This window comes from Clinocottus analis, unplaced genomic scaffold (assembly GCF_023055335.1).
Source record: "Clinocottus analis isolate CAN_PGR_092001 unplaced genomic scaffold, fCliAna1.0.p SCAF_22, whole genome shotgun sequence".
NCBI lineage: Eukaryota > Metazoa > Chordata > Actinopteri > Perciformes > Cottidae > Clinocottus > Clinocottus analis.
In genome coordinates, this window is record NW_027175954.1 from 8,075,727 (window position 1) to 8,091,238 (window position 15,512).

The following is a 15,512-nucleotide window of genomic DNA, read 5'->3' on the forward strand; positions in this document are numbered from 1 at the left end:
TTGCAGGAGACTTGGACTCACCTGACAGCTCTAATGACAGACTTTATAGAGGGCAACAAGTCCTCCACCGAGATGTCACAGTGACAGCCTTTCTCATCGTAGCCATCATCCCCAGCCGTGTTGGAGTCTGCTGCTTGGGAAAGAGGTACAGAAAAGGACGATGAATTCAATAGTGTTCATTAAGTAGACTACATGATGTCCTTTGGAACATTTTACATTAATGCAGTAAACAGTTTACTGTGAGGGAGGGACTTATACATTTGCCTTTACTTGTGGTGCATTAGTCTTACTACTCTGAAATCTTAGTTGACATGCAGTCAGAGAACATATTCCACTATTATCAGTCTTCCCTGCATCGTTGTAGAACAGGTCAAAGTCAGATTACTGAGAAATAGATCAAACAGCAGTGCATCAAACACGCCAATTGAATATGTCTGAATCAAGTGAACTGACAAATGTTATTGTTATACACTAAAGATGAACTGTGTTTTGAGATGCTGTCCAGCGCAGCAGACTAGTAGCAAAGAACAGGCCTCTGGTGTGCCTGCAGATATATTGCTAACAATCCAACATTGTGACAATGCCGCTCTGTTTATGGGCCTTCTGAGTTATTACACCTGGAGGAGGTACGCAGAGGGTGACAGTAAAAGAGCCGGATTGCAGAGTTGAGCCATTTCCTCAGTTTAATGAAAAGCTTTGAAAGGCCTCTTATTAGATCACAGCATGTGCCCAAGAGGTTTTATGTGTGTGTTAAAGCTACTGATTATTAAAAGATAGTGAGAAATCGTAATAGTGTGCCTCCTCATGAAAATGTTAAACAGTGCCGATTAATGACTCGCTCCAATTAACAAAACATGGATTATTCAAATACGCCTCTTCTAACATCTCAGTTTGCCAACATGTCGGTGACACTGATAGATCAGATGTAGCGTGGCTAACCAGCCAACCATTTTTGCGTTGGCTCGCTTGGTTGATCCCTCTCCAACAGTAGGCCTCAGCCAGCTGGCTGCCTCTGACCCCCGTTGTGGCTGCTGGAGCTCAACACCCCAAACTTCCATCAATCCATCAGTCCACCAAACACCGACTGGGTGTTACCCAGAAGTGCTTGCTGCCAGGCTGGCACTGCGAGGCCGACTAAAGTAAACACAATTAACCATTACTCTTCCCCAAGTCATCTGCCGTAATTAGTGGGCACAACCAGTTATTGTGGGTTGGATGGTAAATAAACCTCAATTAAATGCATATCGTGATGCTGACGGGTTTCAGTTATCTCCTGATTGGACTTGAAGGGATTGTTTGACATTTTTGTATTTGCTGAGAGTTCAATTATCCATCCATCCATCCATTATCTTAACCGCTTATCCTCATTAGGGTCGCGGGGCGCTGGAGCCGATCCCAGCTGTCAAGGGGCGAAGGCAGGGTTCACCCTGGACAGGTCGCCAGTTCATCACAGGGCAGACATAGAGACAGACAACCATTCACACTCACATTCACACCTACGGGCAATTTAGAGTCCAATTAACCTACGCAGCATGTCTTTGGACTGTGGGAGGAAGCCGGAGAACCCGGAGAGAACCCACGCTGCCACGGGGAGAACATGCAAACTCCACACAGAAGGACCTGCCAGAACAGTATCCGAACCCCGCCCGGGATCCGAACCACAGACCCTCTTGCTGTGAGGCGTCAGTGCTAGCCACTACACCACCATGGAGCCCTTGAGAGTTCAATTAGAGGAATTTTATTTCTGTTCGTTAATATGAAGCTAGAGCCACAAAACAGTTAGCTTAGCATGAAAACTGGAATCACAGGGAAACCTGGCTTAATCCAAAGAAAGAAAAAAAATGGCACCATTATATTGTAGCTATTTAATTACCTTTCAACCTCACGGTGACAAAAGGACCCGGTTAAATTGCCCGGTCAACAAACAGACTAGCACATAAAACAACTTGTAGTTTTGAAACAAGACTTAAGTTGCTTATTAATAAGCTCTTAGCTAATACTTGGCAAGAAAGTGAAGAAAAGCAATATTTTCTATTCTTTAAGATATGTATGATTTTAGCATTTTGTAATTATTCAGCTGCATCAAAAAGTTTTTTTTCATTTCATTCAATGCGGGTACTGTGCCGACTATTGTATATGACAGAATGACAATGAATTATACGAATGTTGAATTTGTAACATTCGCCATCAAACCTAGTATTGCTAATTAATCCAAAGATAAGTGGAACTTGTCTGGAAGTGGAATAATGGGACGGCGTCACTCACCATCAGTGGTGGAGCGCGACTGGCTCTTAAGGCGAAGTGAGGGTCTGAAGCGCGTGCGGTCGTTGAAGCTCCAGCTCTTTTGCACCTTGGTGGGGCTAGTTCCCTCTGTCCCCGCCTCAGCCACCGGGGACCGCCGGTCGTTCACTGAAGACGCCTGTCTGTTCTTGATGCTCTGACCTCGGGGGCTTGCCATCCTCACCCGCTCTTTGAAACTCAACTTCTGACTGTAGGGTAAAATGGGGATGAATGAACAGTGGTGGGGAGGGGAGTAAGAGTGAGGAGAAGAATAAGAAGGGAATGATTTTGTGAAGAGGTGGTACAACAACATATGAAGATATATGTTAATGTTGAAAGTTCAAGAGCAACAACATGAATCATCCAAGCATCCTGGCATGATGCTGTTCCTTTACACAATCGTGTCATACATGTTCATCCAAAAATGTAACTTCTTGTATGAGGCTGAGATGCTGCAGGACTAGATAGAAAAAGACTAGCATGCATCGCAGCATTGTAGCAGTTGCTTTACACAAAATGCAAGCTCCGGTTAGGTATGATGCTTCCACTGTGTTGTGTAGCTTGTGTCTTGATGTGTTTTTATCTACTGCATTAGCTGTGTCATTTGATATGACCAAATTATTCAGCATATTCCAAAACAAAAAATTTCACATTGTCGTATTAAATGGTTAAATGTTACTTCCATTCGTGCTTGTATTGTAATAGGTTTCTTACAATACCTTACACAAATCACCATTTAAAGCTATAGGATGTATTGTACATAAGTGCCATGTAACCAGTCATGAAAGGTAATGTTAGAACAGAGAAGTGATGAATATAACTTGGAACAGGACAATAGGAAGAAGAGGAAATAAGGGAGTGGCTGATTCTGTGATTGTGCAGCTGCATATAATGACATGCAAAGGCAGTGCAAAAGCATCAGGCATGCCTCAGTTAAAAGTGGTACTGTGTATTGTATTGAACATAAGTAGTTGTTCATCAAAGAATAAGGCTTGTATATATAATATTATTGTTGTCAGACAATCAAATGAGAAGACCAAAACCAACCATGTATTTTCTAGCAGCTGTGGCAACTGCTCATTGATCCCTACTGAAGCAGTCAATCTTTAAAAACAGGTAAAAAATAAAGAATATATATATATATATATATATATATATATATATATATATATATATATATATATTAAATCACCTAAAACAGCTTGTAGGTTTCATCAAATTAATCCCAAACGGAAGTAAATGGAGCTTTTCAGTACTTTCAGCTGCAGATTAATACACATTTGGTGCTTTAGTCAAGAGTTACATCAGCAGGACAGTGTGTGTGTGTGGGATTGAGTCAAAATAAATGATATTAGTCACGTTAGTGGTGATGTCACCCAGTGCTGGTCTGGTGTCCAGCGGCAGCGCTGGGTCTATGGGCTCTCCTTGCTGCTAGGAGACCTTTTTAATGGTAACTTTCACAAGTAACACCTGCTGTTTCAGAGAGTGACCGACATTTACATATTGAGAGAAACCTGTTTATTTTTTAGTCATTGTTAAAAAAAAAAGAAGTCAAAAAAACTTGCCAGTCCGTGCTAACTAACATTTAATTATTCTGCCACCATTTACGCACCGCCCGCACAAATATCTGTTCAAATGAATGTTTGATACCAGAAAAGGGCTCTGTTGCAGAGGAGTAAGATACAGCAGGCATTGGTTTTGCAACAATCCTAGCAAGGATCAATATCGCTGGTTTTGGTTTTCTCACTAGCTTGGTTGACAAGAACAAAATATAGAATATCACCTGTCTTTGATTGTGGATGTAGAGAACATGACAAGTGACAAGAAACATAGTACCATATCATTTAAAGTGTGTATCTAAGATACAGGAGTACAGAGTGATAAGTAGTTGAGCTGTAACACCAGGAGCTGCATGAAGAAAAACACAATGTCGGTCTATGACATAAAATTATTCAGGAAAAAGATTAAATAGGTTAATTATTTCACGGGACATCTGCTGCTAACAATGAATCCTGGTCCAAATAGTTTGTGAGCAAATGTAGTTAAACGGTGCATTGCTCTGGCAGAGACCAAACAAAGTCAGATAGTGTATTCCTGTGAAGGTGAATGATGTCCCCCTGCTATATTCAATCGCTCGGCCCTTTCTGAGGCCGCACAGCCTCCTCCAGATACCCATGCACCAAGAATTAGTCAGCATTCCCAAATAAAACGTCATATAACAGGGGAGCAGAAATGCTGTGTACCTATGTTTCCAAGTGGTACGCCTCCTCAGTAGCTTCTGTTTATTACTATGAATTTTACTAAAAAAACCAAGGGGAGACATACAGTGATGGTGTTACATGATGCAGAAACACAGGAAAGAACATGTTTTGTGAGGTGAAGCGGAGAGCTTCTTTAGCCTTATTTCCCCTTGCCTTTTTTTATTTGAGCCTTCTGCATCTTACTGTTCCTAATTTATTTCATGCTGCATAAAGCCAACCTGAATAACTGACATGTAAATGCAATGATCCTTTGTAAGACTATACTCCGTAGCCTTCATGCATACAAAGTAATACCACAGGGTTTCTGTTGCCGCTTTAATTTGCCGACCACTGACATTTAGAATCAGCAGAATGGAGGCAATTGAGCTTAGTAGAGGAAAATTAACATCTACAGCACCATTTGAAAAAGGCTGCAATTTGGTGACTCACACACTTCATGTTGATATCCCCAATTTAACTATGTGGATTCAGATGGGCCATGGCAACAAGTGCCTGAGTCACCAGTGTGAGGCCAGTCGACAGATACTTGTGGGTTCACAAAGTTAGGAAGACGCAGAACTTTGTTCTTATTTTTTGTCCTTTAGCTATGATTTATGATGCGCTTCTGTGATACATTACTTTGAAGATGAATAAATAAATCTAGCTCATAAGAAAAAGTAAGGCATCTACAGTTATACAGTACCGTGTGGTTTAAGATTGCGTGGAATTCATTCTGCTCTTCACGTGCAGGTGATGCTGATTCTCTCAAATTTCAATCTTCCAAATTTTTTTTTACTTCACTTTTTGCTTTCTTTTGCTTCCTCTTTGTCAAATACGACACCAGGCTCATAGTAAAAACAATACTGTTGCCTTTAAAGTGCTGTGGTGATTGACAGACAAACGCATATTGAGTGTTTCATAATGGCAAACAACAAATTACATCACTCAGCCCTCCCTGCATGCTGTCCTCCCTTTGTGGCATTATATAAAATACTTCCATGAGAATATCATTAGAAAATGTGATAATATGAATACAGACTTAAACAAAAGATACTTTCTTCTAAGAGTATAAGAGATGATGCTTCAAAATAGAGACAACTATGCACATGCATGTAGGTATGACTGATTGTATTTGAGAGCCTCAGGATGTGTGTGCGTGTGTGTGTGTGTGTGTGTGTGTGTGTGTGTGTGTGTGTGTGTGTGTGTGTGTGTGTGTGTGTGTATTTTTTGGAGATGAGAAGTGATAAAAAAAAAGAAAGATAGGCGATGGAACCAAACCGAAAGTGAAATAAAACAATGAGTCATACAGAGTGCTTGTGTAAAGGTCGATATTAGAGGGTCAACATTTTATTACCCACAGCCTTTAACACCTCCTAACTTAACTCTCTCTGTGAAAGCGCAGTTCAACCAGAAGTGGAGCAAACGGGGTCTTTGGGTTTATAATGCTTGATGTTGTTGCCCAAATAGGGCCGGATATTGTGATATGTTATACTCGTGGCAAATACAATACCTTAGTTCTGGTACAGATAGCATAATGATATGTTTTTGATACCTAGCTACCTTACTTTAAAGCTGCATTATTATGTATTTTTATATTAGCGACAAAAAGAATGATAATGTGTAATGATTACGTGGTCCAACCAACAAAGAGTTATCATCAAACTAATGCAATGTTATAGCACAATTCAGCTCATAGTTTGGGTTTTATAGACCACAACTTCACTGCTTTGGTTCGCTTTCACCGCTTTCATCAACCTTAAAACTTGGAAAAGGCTTTGTTAAACCCACTGTGCACCACCTGTCCAGTACCAAAAAGAAGAGTATTCAGTAAATCAACCAGCTAACATGTTCGTCCTTGCGCCCTATAAGGGGACAATATGTCGATGTTGTGCTTACAGCTTGTTGCACTTCCCCCATAGTGCCATATATTGAAGAAAATCTTTATATACAGGCTGAACAAATATAAACTCAAATGTAAAGTGTTCTGATACCAAAGATCTTTGCTTTGATAAAAATGGAAAAACTAATTAACACAAGAACTATCTAGAAATTCAAACTTTTTGTACTTGTCATTTCAGTCTCAAAAAGGTTTTACGGTTTATTATCCAGCCTATTCAACCTGATGGGAGACAGAGCTCGTTCAGTGAAACAGCAGTTACAAACCTTGTGGTTGACTCTCCCTGCTCCTTCCTTGAGTTGGCAGATAAAAAAGAGGAATAAAAGATATATTAGAAAGAATCTTTTCAAAATACTTCACTGTCAATTGTGCTTTAAGGACCATACCAGTGCTGATTTATTTCAAACCACAAAGACTTTTTATGAATGTGTATGAGTAGAGCAGTGGCAGAGTGTACAAAAATTGATGGAAATCAATGGATAACGGGAGAAAAAAACCCCGACTGCAATAAAAGCATTTAGGTGTACATGATTTGTAGTGTAGGAGCTAAAACCTGAAAACACACTGGTATGGCCCATTACATCAGTAGAAAGATTTTTGCATTAATGTCTGCTGCAGAAGATTTGATGGGAGCAGCACATCAATCAATAATAAGCATTTCAGATGAAATAGCCCTCAATAAACAGCCGGCTCACTACAAACATGCAGACTATCAAGACAAACTAAGGAAGTGCTTGCAACAGGAGATGGTGACTGAATAGCTGTTCACTAACAGTAATCACTTTAAGCAGCATCCTTGAATAACCTGAACAGCTTCATGACCACATGATGAATGCATTGCAAATGGTTTTCACAATATTTCCAGGCTCTATAGACATGTTTCTGAGAAGTGTCATTGTGTTGGACACAAACAGGAATGACTGCTTTGTAAAATAGTGCTTTGCAAAATATGCTAAAATCTTTTTTTTAAATAAGAATGTTACTTGTGTAAAGGCGGCTTTTCTGCTTTTAACCAGTGCTGCCAGTTGGTGGTTTGGGACGCAAAATAATACATTTAAGTCCAATTGTTAACTCTGTGTAGTCTGGGGTTGTGTTCTATATATTAACCACTAAAGCTACTGTGACATGCTAAATTGATTATGACTGTTCTTTTGTCAGATAGTCAACAAAGAACATATTGGACTCACAAGCCACTAATCTTCCGATAACTTTGGCACAAACATTTTAAACGCCCTCGCTAACAAAGCTGTATGAACAAATAAAGTTAGCATAAGAAAATATAACTGCATCATGCAGAACACTTCCAAATAAGGGGAAGGGTGATAGGGGAGAGGTGAATATGCCACAAACACTCCCTTTTAGGAGATGGGAAGTTTACACCATTTCAAAACACACAGAGCTTGTAATGTGTCATTTTTGTGAAATAGTATTTTTGACTGTGTCTCTACATTATTCAGGGGATCAGTGCTAAATTTAAAGAGACGCAAGTGCTGCATATTCAAAAAGGGTTTAATGGCTCTTTAAGGTCACAACTGGCGTCCAAAAGAGATACTGAGGTAATGCTAATATCACTTCCTCAGAAGTCTCTTTAATCAACTAACTTCAAATAAAGAGAGCCTGACAGTGCAAATGCTGTGGATGGATAAAATGTTAATTTATATAATAGCAGCAATAATGAAGCGTTGCTCAGAGATGTCTTGGAAGTCATTGTTTTTGGTTAATTCAAGCAAGCTGAGATTACCGGCGCCTGGAAATGTTCAGTCTATTTTGACTGTGAACCAATTCCTCATAAGAATAGAAAAGAGGTCTACACGCAAACATTTTACAAAACAAAGTGAAAACTGTTGAATTGTTTTACAAAGATAACTTTAAATGGACAGAACTTCATTAATTATAGGAAAAGATGGCTTGTGTTGCACTGCCATAGTTGTACCTACTTTGTTGGGCTGCAGGTATGCATTGCCTTCAGGTGAGGCTTCCAGGTTGCAATGGAAACCGAGTTCTCATCAGCCGCATAACTACGCCAAACGCACTGCATGCAGAATACACAACACCAGGAGGAAGAAATAAATGTATAAATGGGAAGGATAAACAAAGTTAATAAATACAACAAAAACAAGGCAGAGGAGGGATTTGGAATTAAGAAGAAGAGGATGAGGAGAATAGAAAACAAACAAATTAGTGATTAGTTTAAACCGAAAAACAGGTGCGTCACACGTCTGTGGCTGGGCGGAGGTCAGTCATAGTACATGCCTGTCGGAAGGCAGGAGGCTCTCATAGTGCCGCCAAGTGGCGTTCAGGTAGGGCCTGGTGCCGTCGGTGGTGTAATAACGCCACGCAGCCTGGTACAACAAGGCGACCGACAGGATGAAGAGGGGGAGGACACAAGAAGCGTTGGAGTACAGGAGAAGAGAGGAGACGGGAACATAAGATGGGAGAGATAGGTGGGAGGGGGAAACCAAAGAAGAAAATAATGAAGAAGCATGTAGGAGAAAAGTAGGTGAGAAGAAAATAAGGAAGCGCACAGAGAAATAAACGAGGAGGACAACGTGAGGTCAGCACCAATAAAAGTCAGGATCAAAACAAAAGGCATGTGTAAAGATCAGGCTGGAGTAAAAGGGAATGTGTGAAGCCATGAAGAGATGGATTGCGTATGGCTGTGTTTCTGGTCTTAAATACAGTCTGGAAAGGGCAAAAACACTCGCAGAGATGACAGAGTTTACTGCAAAGTGAGGATAATGGGGCTTCACAAAGCGAAGATACAAGATATGGGCTTTTTACTGGTTGTGTCGGGGTTTCAGAGAGTCAACGGAGAAAACCAAGAAACTGAAGAATGATAAAGTAATTCAAACATATTTTATATTGCAAGTTTACTTTGATGCTGTGGCGTGTTTTTCTTTTCTTTTTTTAAAACAGCAACAACTCATTAAAACTGTTTTTATTGTCTAGCTTTAACACAGCACATTTGTCAGAGAAACAGAAAGAGAGCTGGCAGTCTGCTTTACCTGGATGAGGTAGGCGGCTGGGTTTCTTCTTTTCTCAAAGTGCTTCTGTCTGTGCTGCTCCTGAACCTTCAGGGCAAAGCCTGAGCCCAGAATACCCTGTTATGATATTAATAGGATTAAATACTGGATGTGTGTGCACACCAAAGACTGTCAAGTTACATTGATCTGCTCATAAACTGCAATACTGATGACAACGTACATTCTGGCCGCATGAATAATGACAGGTTCATTTTTTTGCAATCAAATTTTACTTGCTGTGTAAAGCACTTCCTGCCAGTTCAACATAAACTGATCTGTTGAAATAGCACTGAAAATGAAAATCTGCATCTTCTCTCACACAAAAAAAGAAAGGGTTTACTTCAAGACTTACAGCTGGCAAGGCAAAGAAAGAGATTCCTAAGAGGGCAAACCCTGCGGACAACATGCGTCCTGTCCACGTCTTTGGTGTCTTGTCCCCATAACCAATGGTAGTCAGGGTGATCTGTGAACACATGATTTATTAAATCCTGAATGATCATATTGAGGCTCTGGCAATGTATACAGATAAGAGGAAAAACAAGTACAAGTGTCAGCTTTTTCTTATATATCATCTCAGAAAACAATTTCTTTGACATTTTCCATAAAACAGTTTCTTAAAGTCTTTTAACTTTACTTTTGGTGCCTTTTTTATAATTAGACACACGCTATCAAAGTTTTATAAGCTGTAACTAAGTAATAATTAATGAAGTGTTTGTCAGTGCTGTATAGATCAGTTATAAATAATTAATAAGAACCACATATGTGTTAACAGGTTATCATTAAAAACCTGTTTGTTGGTGTTTATTCTTATGCTCTATCTTTTGTCTTTTTAGTTTAGCTTATGAACAAACATTAAGATTAATAATACTTAATGTCATCAAGCATCTATGAAGCATGAGTAAATTATTAACATTAGATTCTTCATCAAAAACTAAATTCCACTCAGTGGCATATTTTTGAGTTGGTGGCAGACTTGAATGAAAATGCATCTGCTGGTTACACAGCATTCAACTAAGAGGGATGAACTTAATGTGTCAGTATCATTTAAAATCATTTATAATTAGTCAAACTAGCCTCTTATGTGCAGCAATTGCCTTCTTTGCCTACTTTAAATTAGGCGTCTTGGTCCGGTGTTCAAACTGTATATTATATATTTGCATGCTCTACTTTTGCATAGTGCTTGAGCTGCTTGATTTGAAATGATGCCTTCAGGCAGCGCAGTCTGAGTGATTTGACCTGGGTGGAGGTTTCATGGCAGCGAGTCGGTCCAGTATGGCCTTGATTCCAAGAACAATGATGAAAGCCTGTGGCTGATATGTATATAATATTAAGCACTGTATTTGTTGTTACTGTCAATTATGTGTGAAGACTGACTGTATTATAAAGATGGTCTGTGAAGACACACTGAGAGGGGGCAGTTATATGTTACTTATACCTTTGACTGACTCCACTGAACAAAAGAGAAGATTAAAATGGCTTGATAAAATGTAGTCAAAAAAGCATGAATTAGTTTTAATACAAGAATAAGTTAAAAGTGAATATTATTCTTAGTAATAGGGGTACATATTACCTATTACTGGGGGTTATTATGAAGAGAGCTATTCAAATGTGTGCAGCAGGAGCCTGAACAAGGAGCATTTAATGCAGTGTATTCACTATTTAATCACAGGAGCAAATAAACCTGGCTGTGGCCTAGAATGTGCACTGCTTGTAAAACTCCTCGCTTTTCTTCAGTACTGTTTGTTTCATCTATCTGTCTGTCTAACCATCCATCCATCCATTCAGCTATTGCTCTGTTTTGGTAGACTAATCAGTCTGGATTATCTTTCATTAAGGCTCTTATTGCTTTGCATGACAAAGGCGACCGCAACCTTTCGGTATCATTAGGATTTTTGGAGCCGGTATGAAAATGGTGGTTAATGGAGCTGTGCGAGGCTAATGTTTATGGAGGAGCTGTCAAGGCTCAAGGCAATGACGAATCGAATAGGAGAAAAACATTACTGTCCAATGCAGGACGTACTTATGTAAAGAGGTAACAGTGCTGATGAATAGGAAGTTTAAAATCTCCTGTTGCACAAGAAACCATAATGCGGCTGTGGGAAAAAAATATATATTCTAGAAATTCAAGAGATAGTGATATATATATATATATATATATATATATATATATATATATATATATATATATATATATATATATATATCACTATCTCTTGAAATATATATATATATATATATATATATATATATATATATATATAAATATATATCACTATCTCTTGAAATATATATATATATATATATATATATATATATATATATATATATATATATATATATAAATATATATATATATATATATATATATATATATATATATATATATATATATATATATAATATATATATATAGTGGAATTAAACTTGCTTTTAAATCTTCATTTCCATCTTCAATCCATATTGCAATGTTAAGATATCAGCCGTACTGCTCAGAGAATTGATTTGACGCTGCAGTCTTCATTCCTCCCCATGCAAGTTCAATAGATGCACAGGAATGCACTAAAGTTTTTGTTTTGTTGTTTATCAGGTTTATCCTGTGTAGAAAACGGTTTACAACTACATTTCTATGTAACCCCGTTGGACAATGAACGCTCGTTGAACAATGAGATTTTACTGAATCTTGCCAATCAGTGGAACAGATATTGCTCCAAACTCACCGTGCCCCACCACAAAGCATCAGCGTAGGTGGCAAACTCCTTGTTAAACTTGTTCTCCACGAGGTAGACGAGGAACGAAGAGAAGATGAGAACCAAGAAACCGATGTACCAGGCGGTTACCAGTTCCTGCAGGCAGAGATTAAACTGATTTTATTAACGCAAAACCACTTGGCATTTGAACAGTTGATCATCCACCAATCTTTGAATTTGGAGGACAAAACGATCTACGTAAGGACCAGATAGCGAAAGTTATGACCTTTTATTAAATCGGTGTTTAAAATCGGCAGCAATCGCTGCAGATTATTTTAAACACCAAAGTCTTTTTCACAGAAACCCAAATAGAAAGTGCAGATACAATCCATTTTCAACCTATGTTGTTTAGGTTATCAGGCTGGCACTTCTTAGCATTTTTCATCTCATAAATGGCTGAACATCTACCGATGTTCCGATCAGCAAAACAAATTGCACCAAATTTGACAAAGCACTATCTTAGGTTCCCAGCGATAGACTCACCAAGTGTGAAGCAGATCAGATGAGCAGTTCTTGAGCTACGGGGACAGACTTGATTTATATTAAGGCGATGTGAGGGGTCTGGGCTTCAGTTTGCAGAACTCTAGCCTGACCACCATTACACGGTCCTGAACCTAACATTCACTGTAAATGTCCAGCTCTTTTGCTTTTGGTTTGGTTTCTTTTGCTCATGCTTTCCGCTCAAGCTCATGTTGATCACGAGCCGCTGTCTCCACTGCATTGCAAGCTGAAAGCGCACCATATGCCACCTCAGCTGCCACCTTTATGTCAATTATTTTGACCCGGTGCTGTTATTAAAAAAATACCTGCAATTGGCTGCATAACTGGTTGTTTTGGGGTAATATTTTCACTTACAATGCACAAATCACTCCAGAAGCCCAACAACTCTTTCTGAAAACCACTTATAAAACACATCCTCGCTACATCTGTGAACTGTTCACTTAAAATGTCATGTTGAGTTTGGTTTGAATGTGCAGCTTTGTTGCAAGTAAAAAATAACTATGTCCATGGCAATAACCTGTCCTGGCTTCTGTGTCATGCTGATCTGAGAGAGAAGCACTGGATAAAGAAGTTGTTGAATTTGTGTGGGTTGATCATCAGATGAAGATGAGTCAAGGTAAGAAAGGTAAGAAAGGTAAGAAAGGTAAGAAATGTGTGAAAAGAGTAAGACAGAGAATAAAATCTCTGGATATTTCAATATCATCTAATACTTCAAGTTTTAAAATTCTTTTCAGTACTGATTGTTATTAAATGTTGGTAATTAAATGTTGAAAGTTTAATACTATATGGTTGTTTTCATACAATAGATCTCATAGGGTAAGTAACTTTCTTTGTATCTACAAATAAAGTCAATATGGACATATTGACTTATGTCTATTTACATTCATGAAAACAAACTATACAATATGCCATACATATTTACCACCGCTAACTATGACAGTTGAAATGTCCAGAGTTTATGTAACACCTTAATACACAGTATTGGGCCTTACCTTTACAGTACTGGGTCACACAAAGTTCCCAAAGATCTTGAACTGTCCCCAACAACAACGTGTGTGTGTGTGTGTGTGTGTGTGTGTGTGTGTGTGTGTGTGTGTGCGTGTGCTTGTGCGTGTGTGTGTGTGCATTGGCCATTCCTCTGCGGCAGCTTACCTTGCTGTGTGCGTAAACCACAGAGCCCAGCAGCTTCCAGGTGCCTCCTCTGCGGTCCATTCGCACCATGCGTAGGATCTGCAGGAAACGCAGGCTCCGTAGCACCGAGGTGGCAAATATGTTGCCTTGGCTACCCGCCGAGACCACTGCCACCGACGCAATCAGCACTATGATGTCTAGAGAGCAGAGGAGATACATGCACAAGTATAACTCATTATGACTCAACCCTGTAAATAAAATACTCCATATCTGGCCTCATGATCATACATTTAAATCTAAATTGAATTAAATGGTAATCATATTCTAGATCATGGCTTCCTTCAATGTGCTGTGTTATTCCATAAATTATGATTACATATCTTTTCCTGCAATATTTTAGACATTTGTTAATTTTGCGCATGTTCATTTCAGAACACGTTAAATTGACTAAAACCTAAATTTCAGGAATCACTGACTGACTGTTATACTACTCCTCGCGATCTGTGTTCACACTCATGGTTTGGATGTTGCTTGCAGGTTTTCAGAGCATCTAAGCCATTTTAGAACGTTCTGCATTGATTTTAATCCAGAACACCGGCACTAGATTAAAGCAGACTTGAAACGAACATTTAAGTTTCATTTTTGGGGTAACGTTATCACGTAGCCTCTTCACTGGTCAAGAGTAAGAGGCTCAGATGCACAGATGGATGTATCCGGTCATTTTTCAAAATAAAACCATCCATCCATCCATCTATTTTCTGAACCGCTTATCCTCATTAGGGTCGCGGGGCGCTGGAGCCGATCCCAGCTTTCAAGGGGCGAAGGCAGGATTCACCCTGGACAAGTCGCCAGTTCATCACAAAATAAAAAATAAAACCGTCTTTTTAAAAAAAAAAGTCATACTTTCTGTGCGGCCCGATACCTAGGGGACGTTGCGTCACTCGCTCGCAGACAAAGCCGTTTTTGAGCGTGATTCAACAGCATGGCACCAACACGTAAATTATTTAAAGGAATATACTGATAATGTTGTATATTTTTGTGCACACACACACACACACACACACGCACACACGCACACACGCACATGTGCATGGGCAACGCCGCAACGTGTCGTGTCGTGTATTGAGTAGGCCGGTCTGACAGTAACTCCCGGGCCACTTTTTTTCCCCAGTCCGCCTCTGTTTCCATGTGAAACCCTCTTGACTGGTGTTATCTAGTTCACTCTGTAAGATGTTTTCTCTCATATAGAGCAATCCCGTCAGCTCCTATCCTTCCGCTAAAATGTTTTTTGAGAGAAATGCTGACCAAAGTGTGTCTAATGGCTTCTCTGCTTAACTATGAACCAGTGCAGACCCTGAGTCGGGAGAGGGAAAAGTCAGCAGCGGAGCCATGAAATATACATTAATGACACCCAGGAGAAGAGAGTCTCCGGGGCACCCGCAGGGCTGCAACGGGTTCACTCCCTGTGAAGGTGCAGAGTGAAAATGTGCGGTAAGTGTAAGATGGAAGGGTGAACGTGTGTGAATGAGTGTTAAGCTTCCAGATGTACAGCGCTTTGTTTTGTACAAATCAAAACACAACGTACAAAAATACATTCGTAAAGACAACTTCCATAAACCTGAAAGCATGAAAGACCATACAGAAATAAAGCGCAGTAGGAATAAAGCGCAGTTTTCTCAGACATCTGATGAAG

General features: G+C 39.4%; 1 protein-coding gene across 1 annotated transcript in view; it reads right to left on the bottom strand.

Annotated features, from left to right (window-relative positions):
• LOC137792818 (potassium voltage-gated channel subfamily KQT member 5-like) overlaps window positions 1-15,512 on the bottom strand; it is an 83,712-nt gene that overhangs the window by 5,881 nt on the left and 62,319 nt on the right. The window contains exons 4-11 of the mRNA XM_068588571.1: window positions 13,841-14,016; window positions 12,158-12,283; window positions 9,793-9,903; window positions 9,423-9,518; window positions 8,355-8,449; window positions 6,684-6,710; window positions 2,266-2,489; window positions 22-130 (exon numbers count right to left, since the gene is read on the bottom strand). Of these exons, the coding sequence (XP_068444672.1) occupies window positions 22-130; window positions 2,266-2,489; window positions 6,684-6,710; window positions 8,355-8,449; window positions 9,423-9,518; window positions 9,793-9,903; window positions 12,158-12,283; window positions 13,841-14,016 (964 nt within the window). The remainder of the gene's footprint in view (window positions 1-21; window positions 131-2,265; window positions 2,490-6,683; window positions 6,711-8,354; window positions 8,450-9,422; window positions 9,519-9,792; window positions 9,904-12,157; window positions 12,284-13,840; window positions 14,017-15,512) is intronic.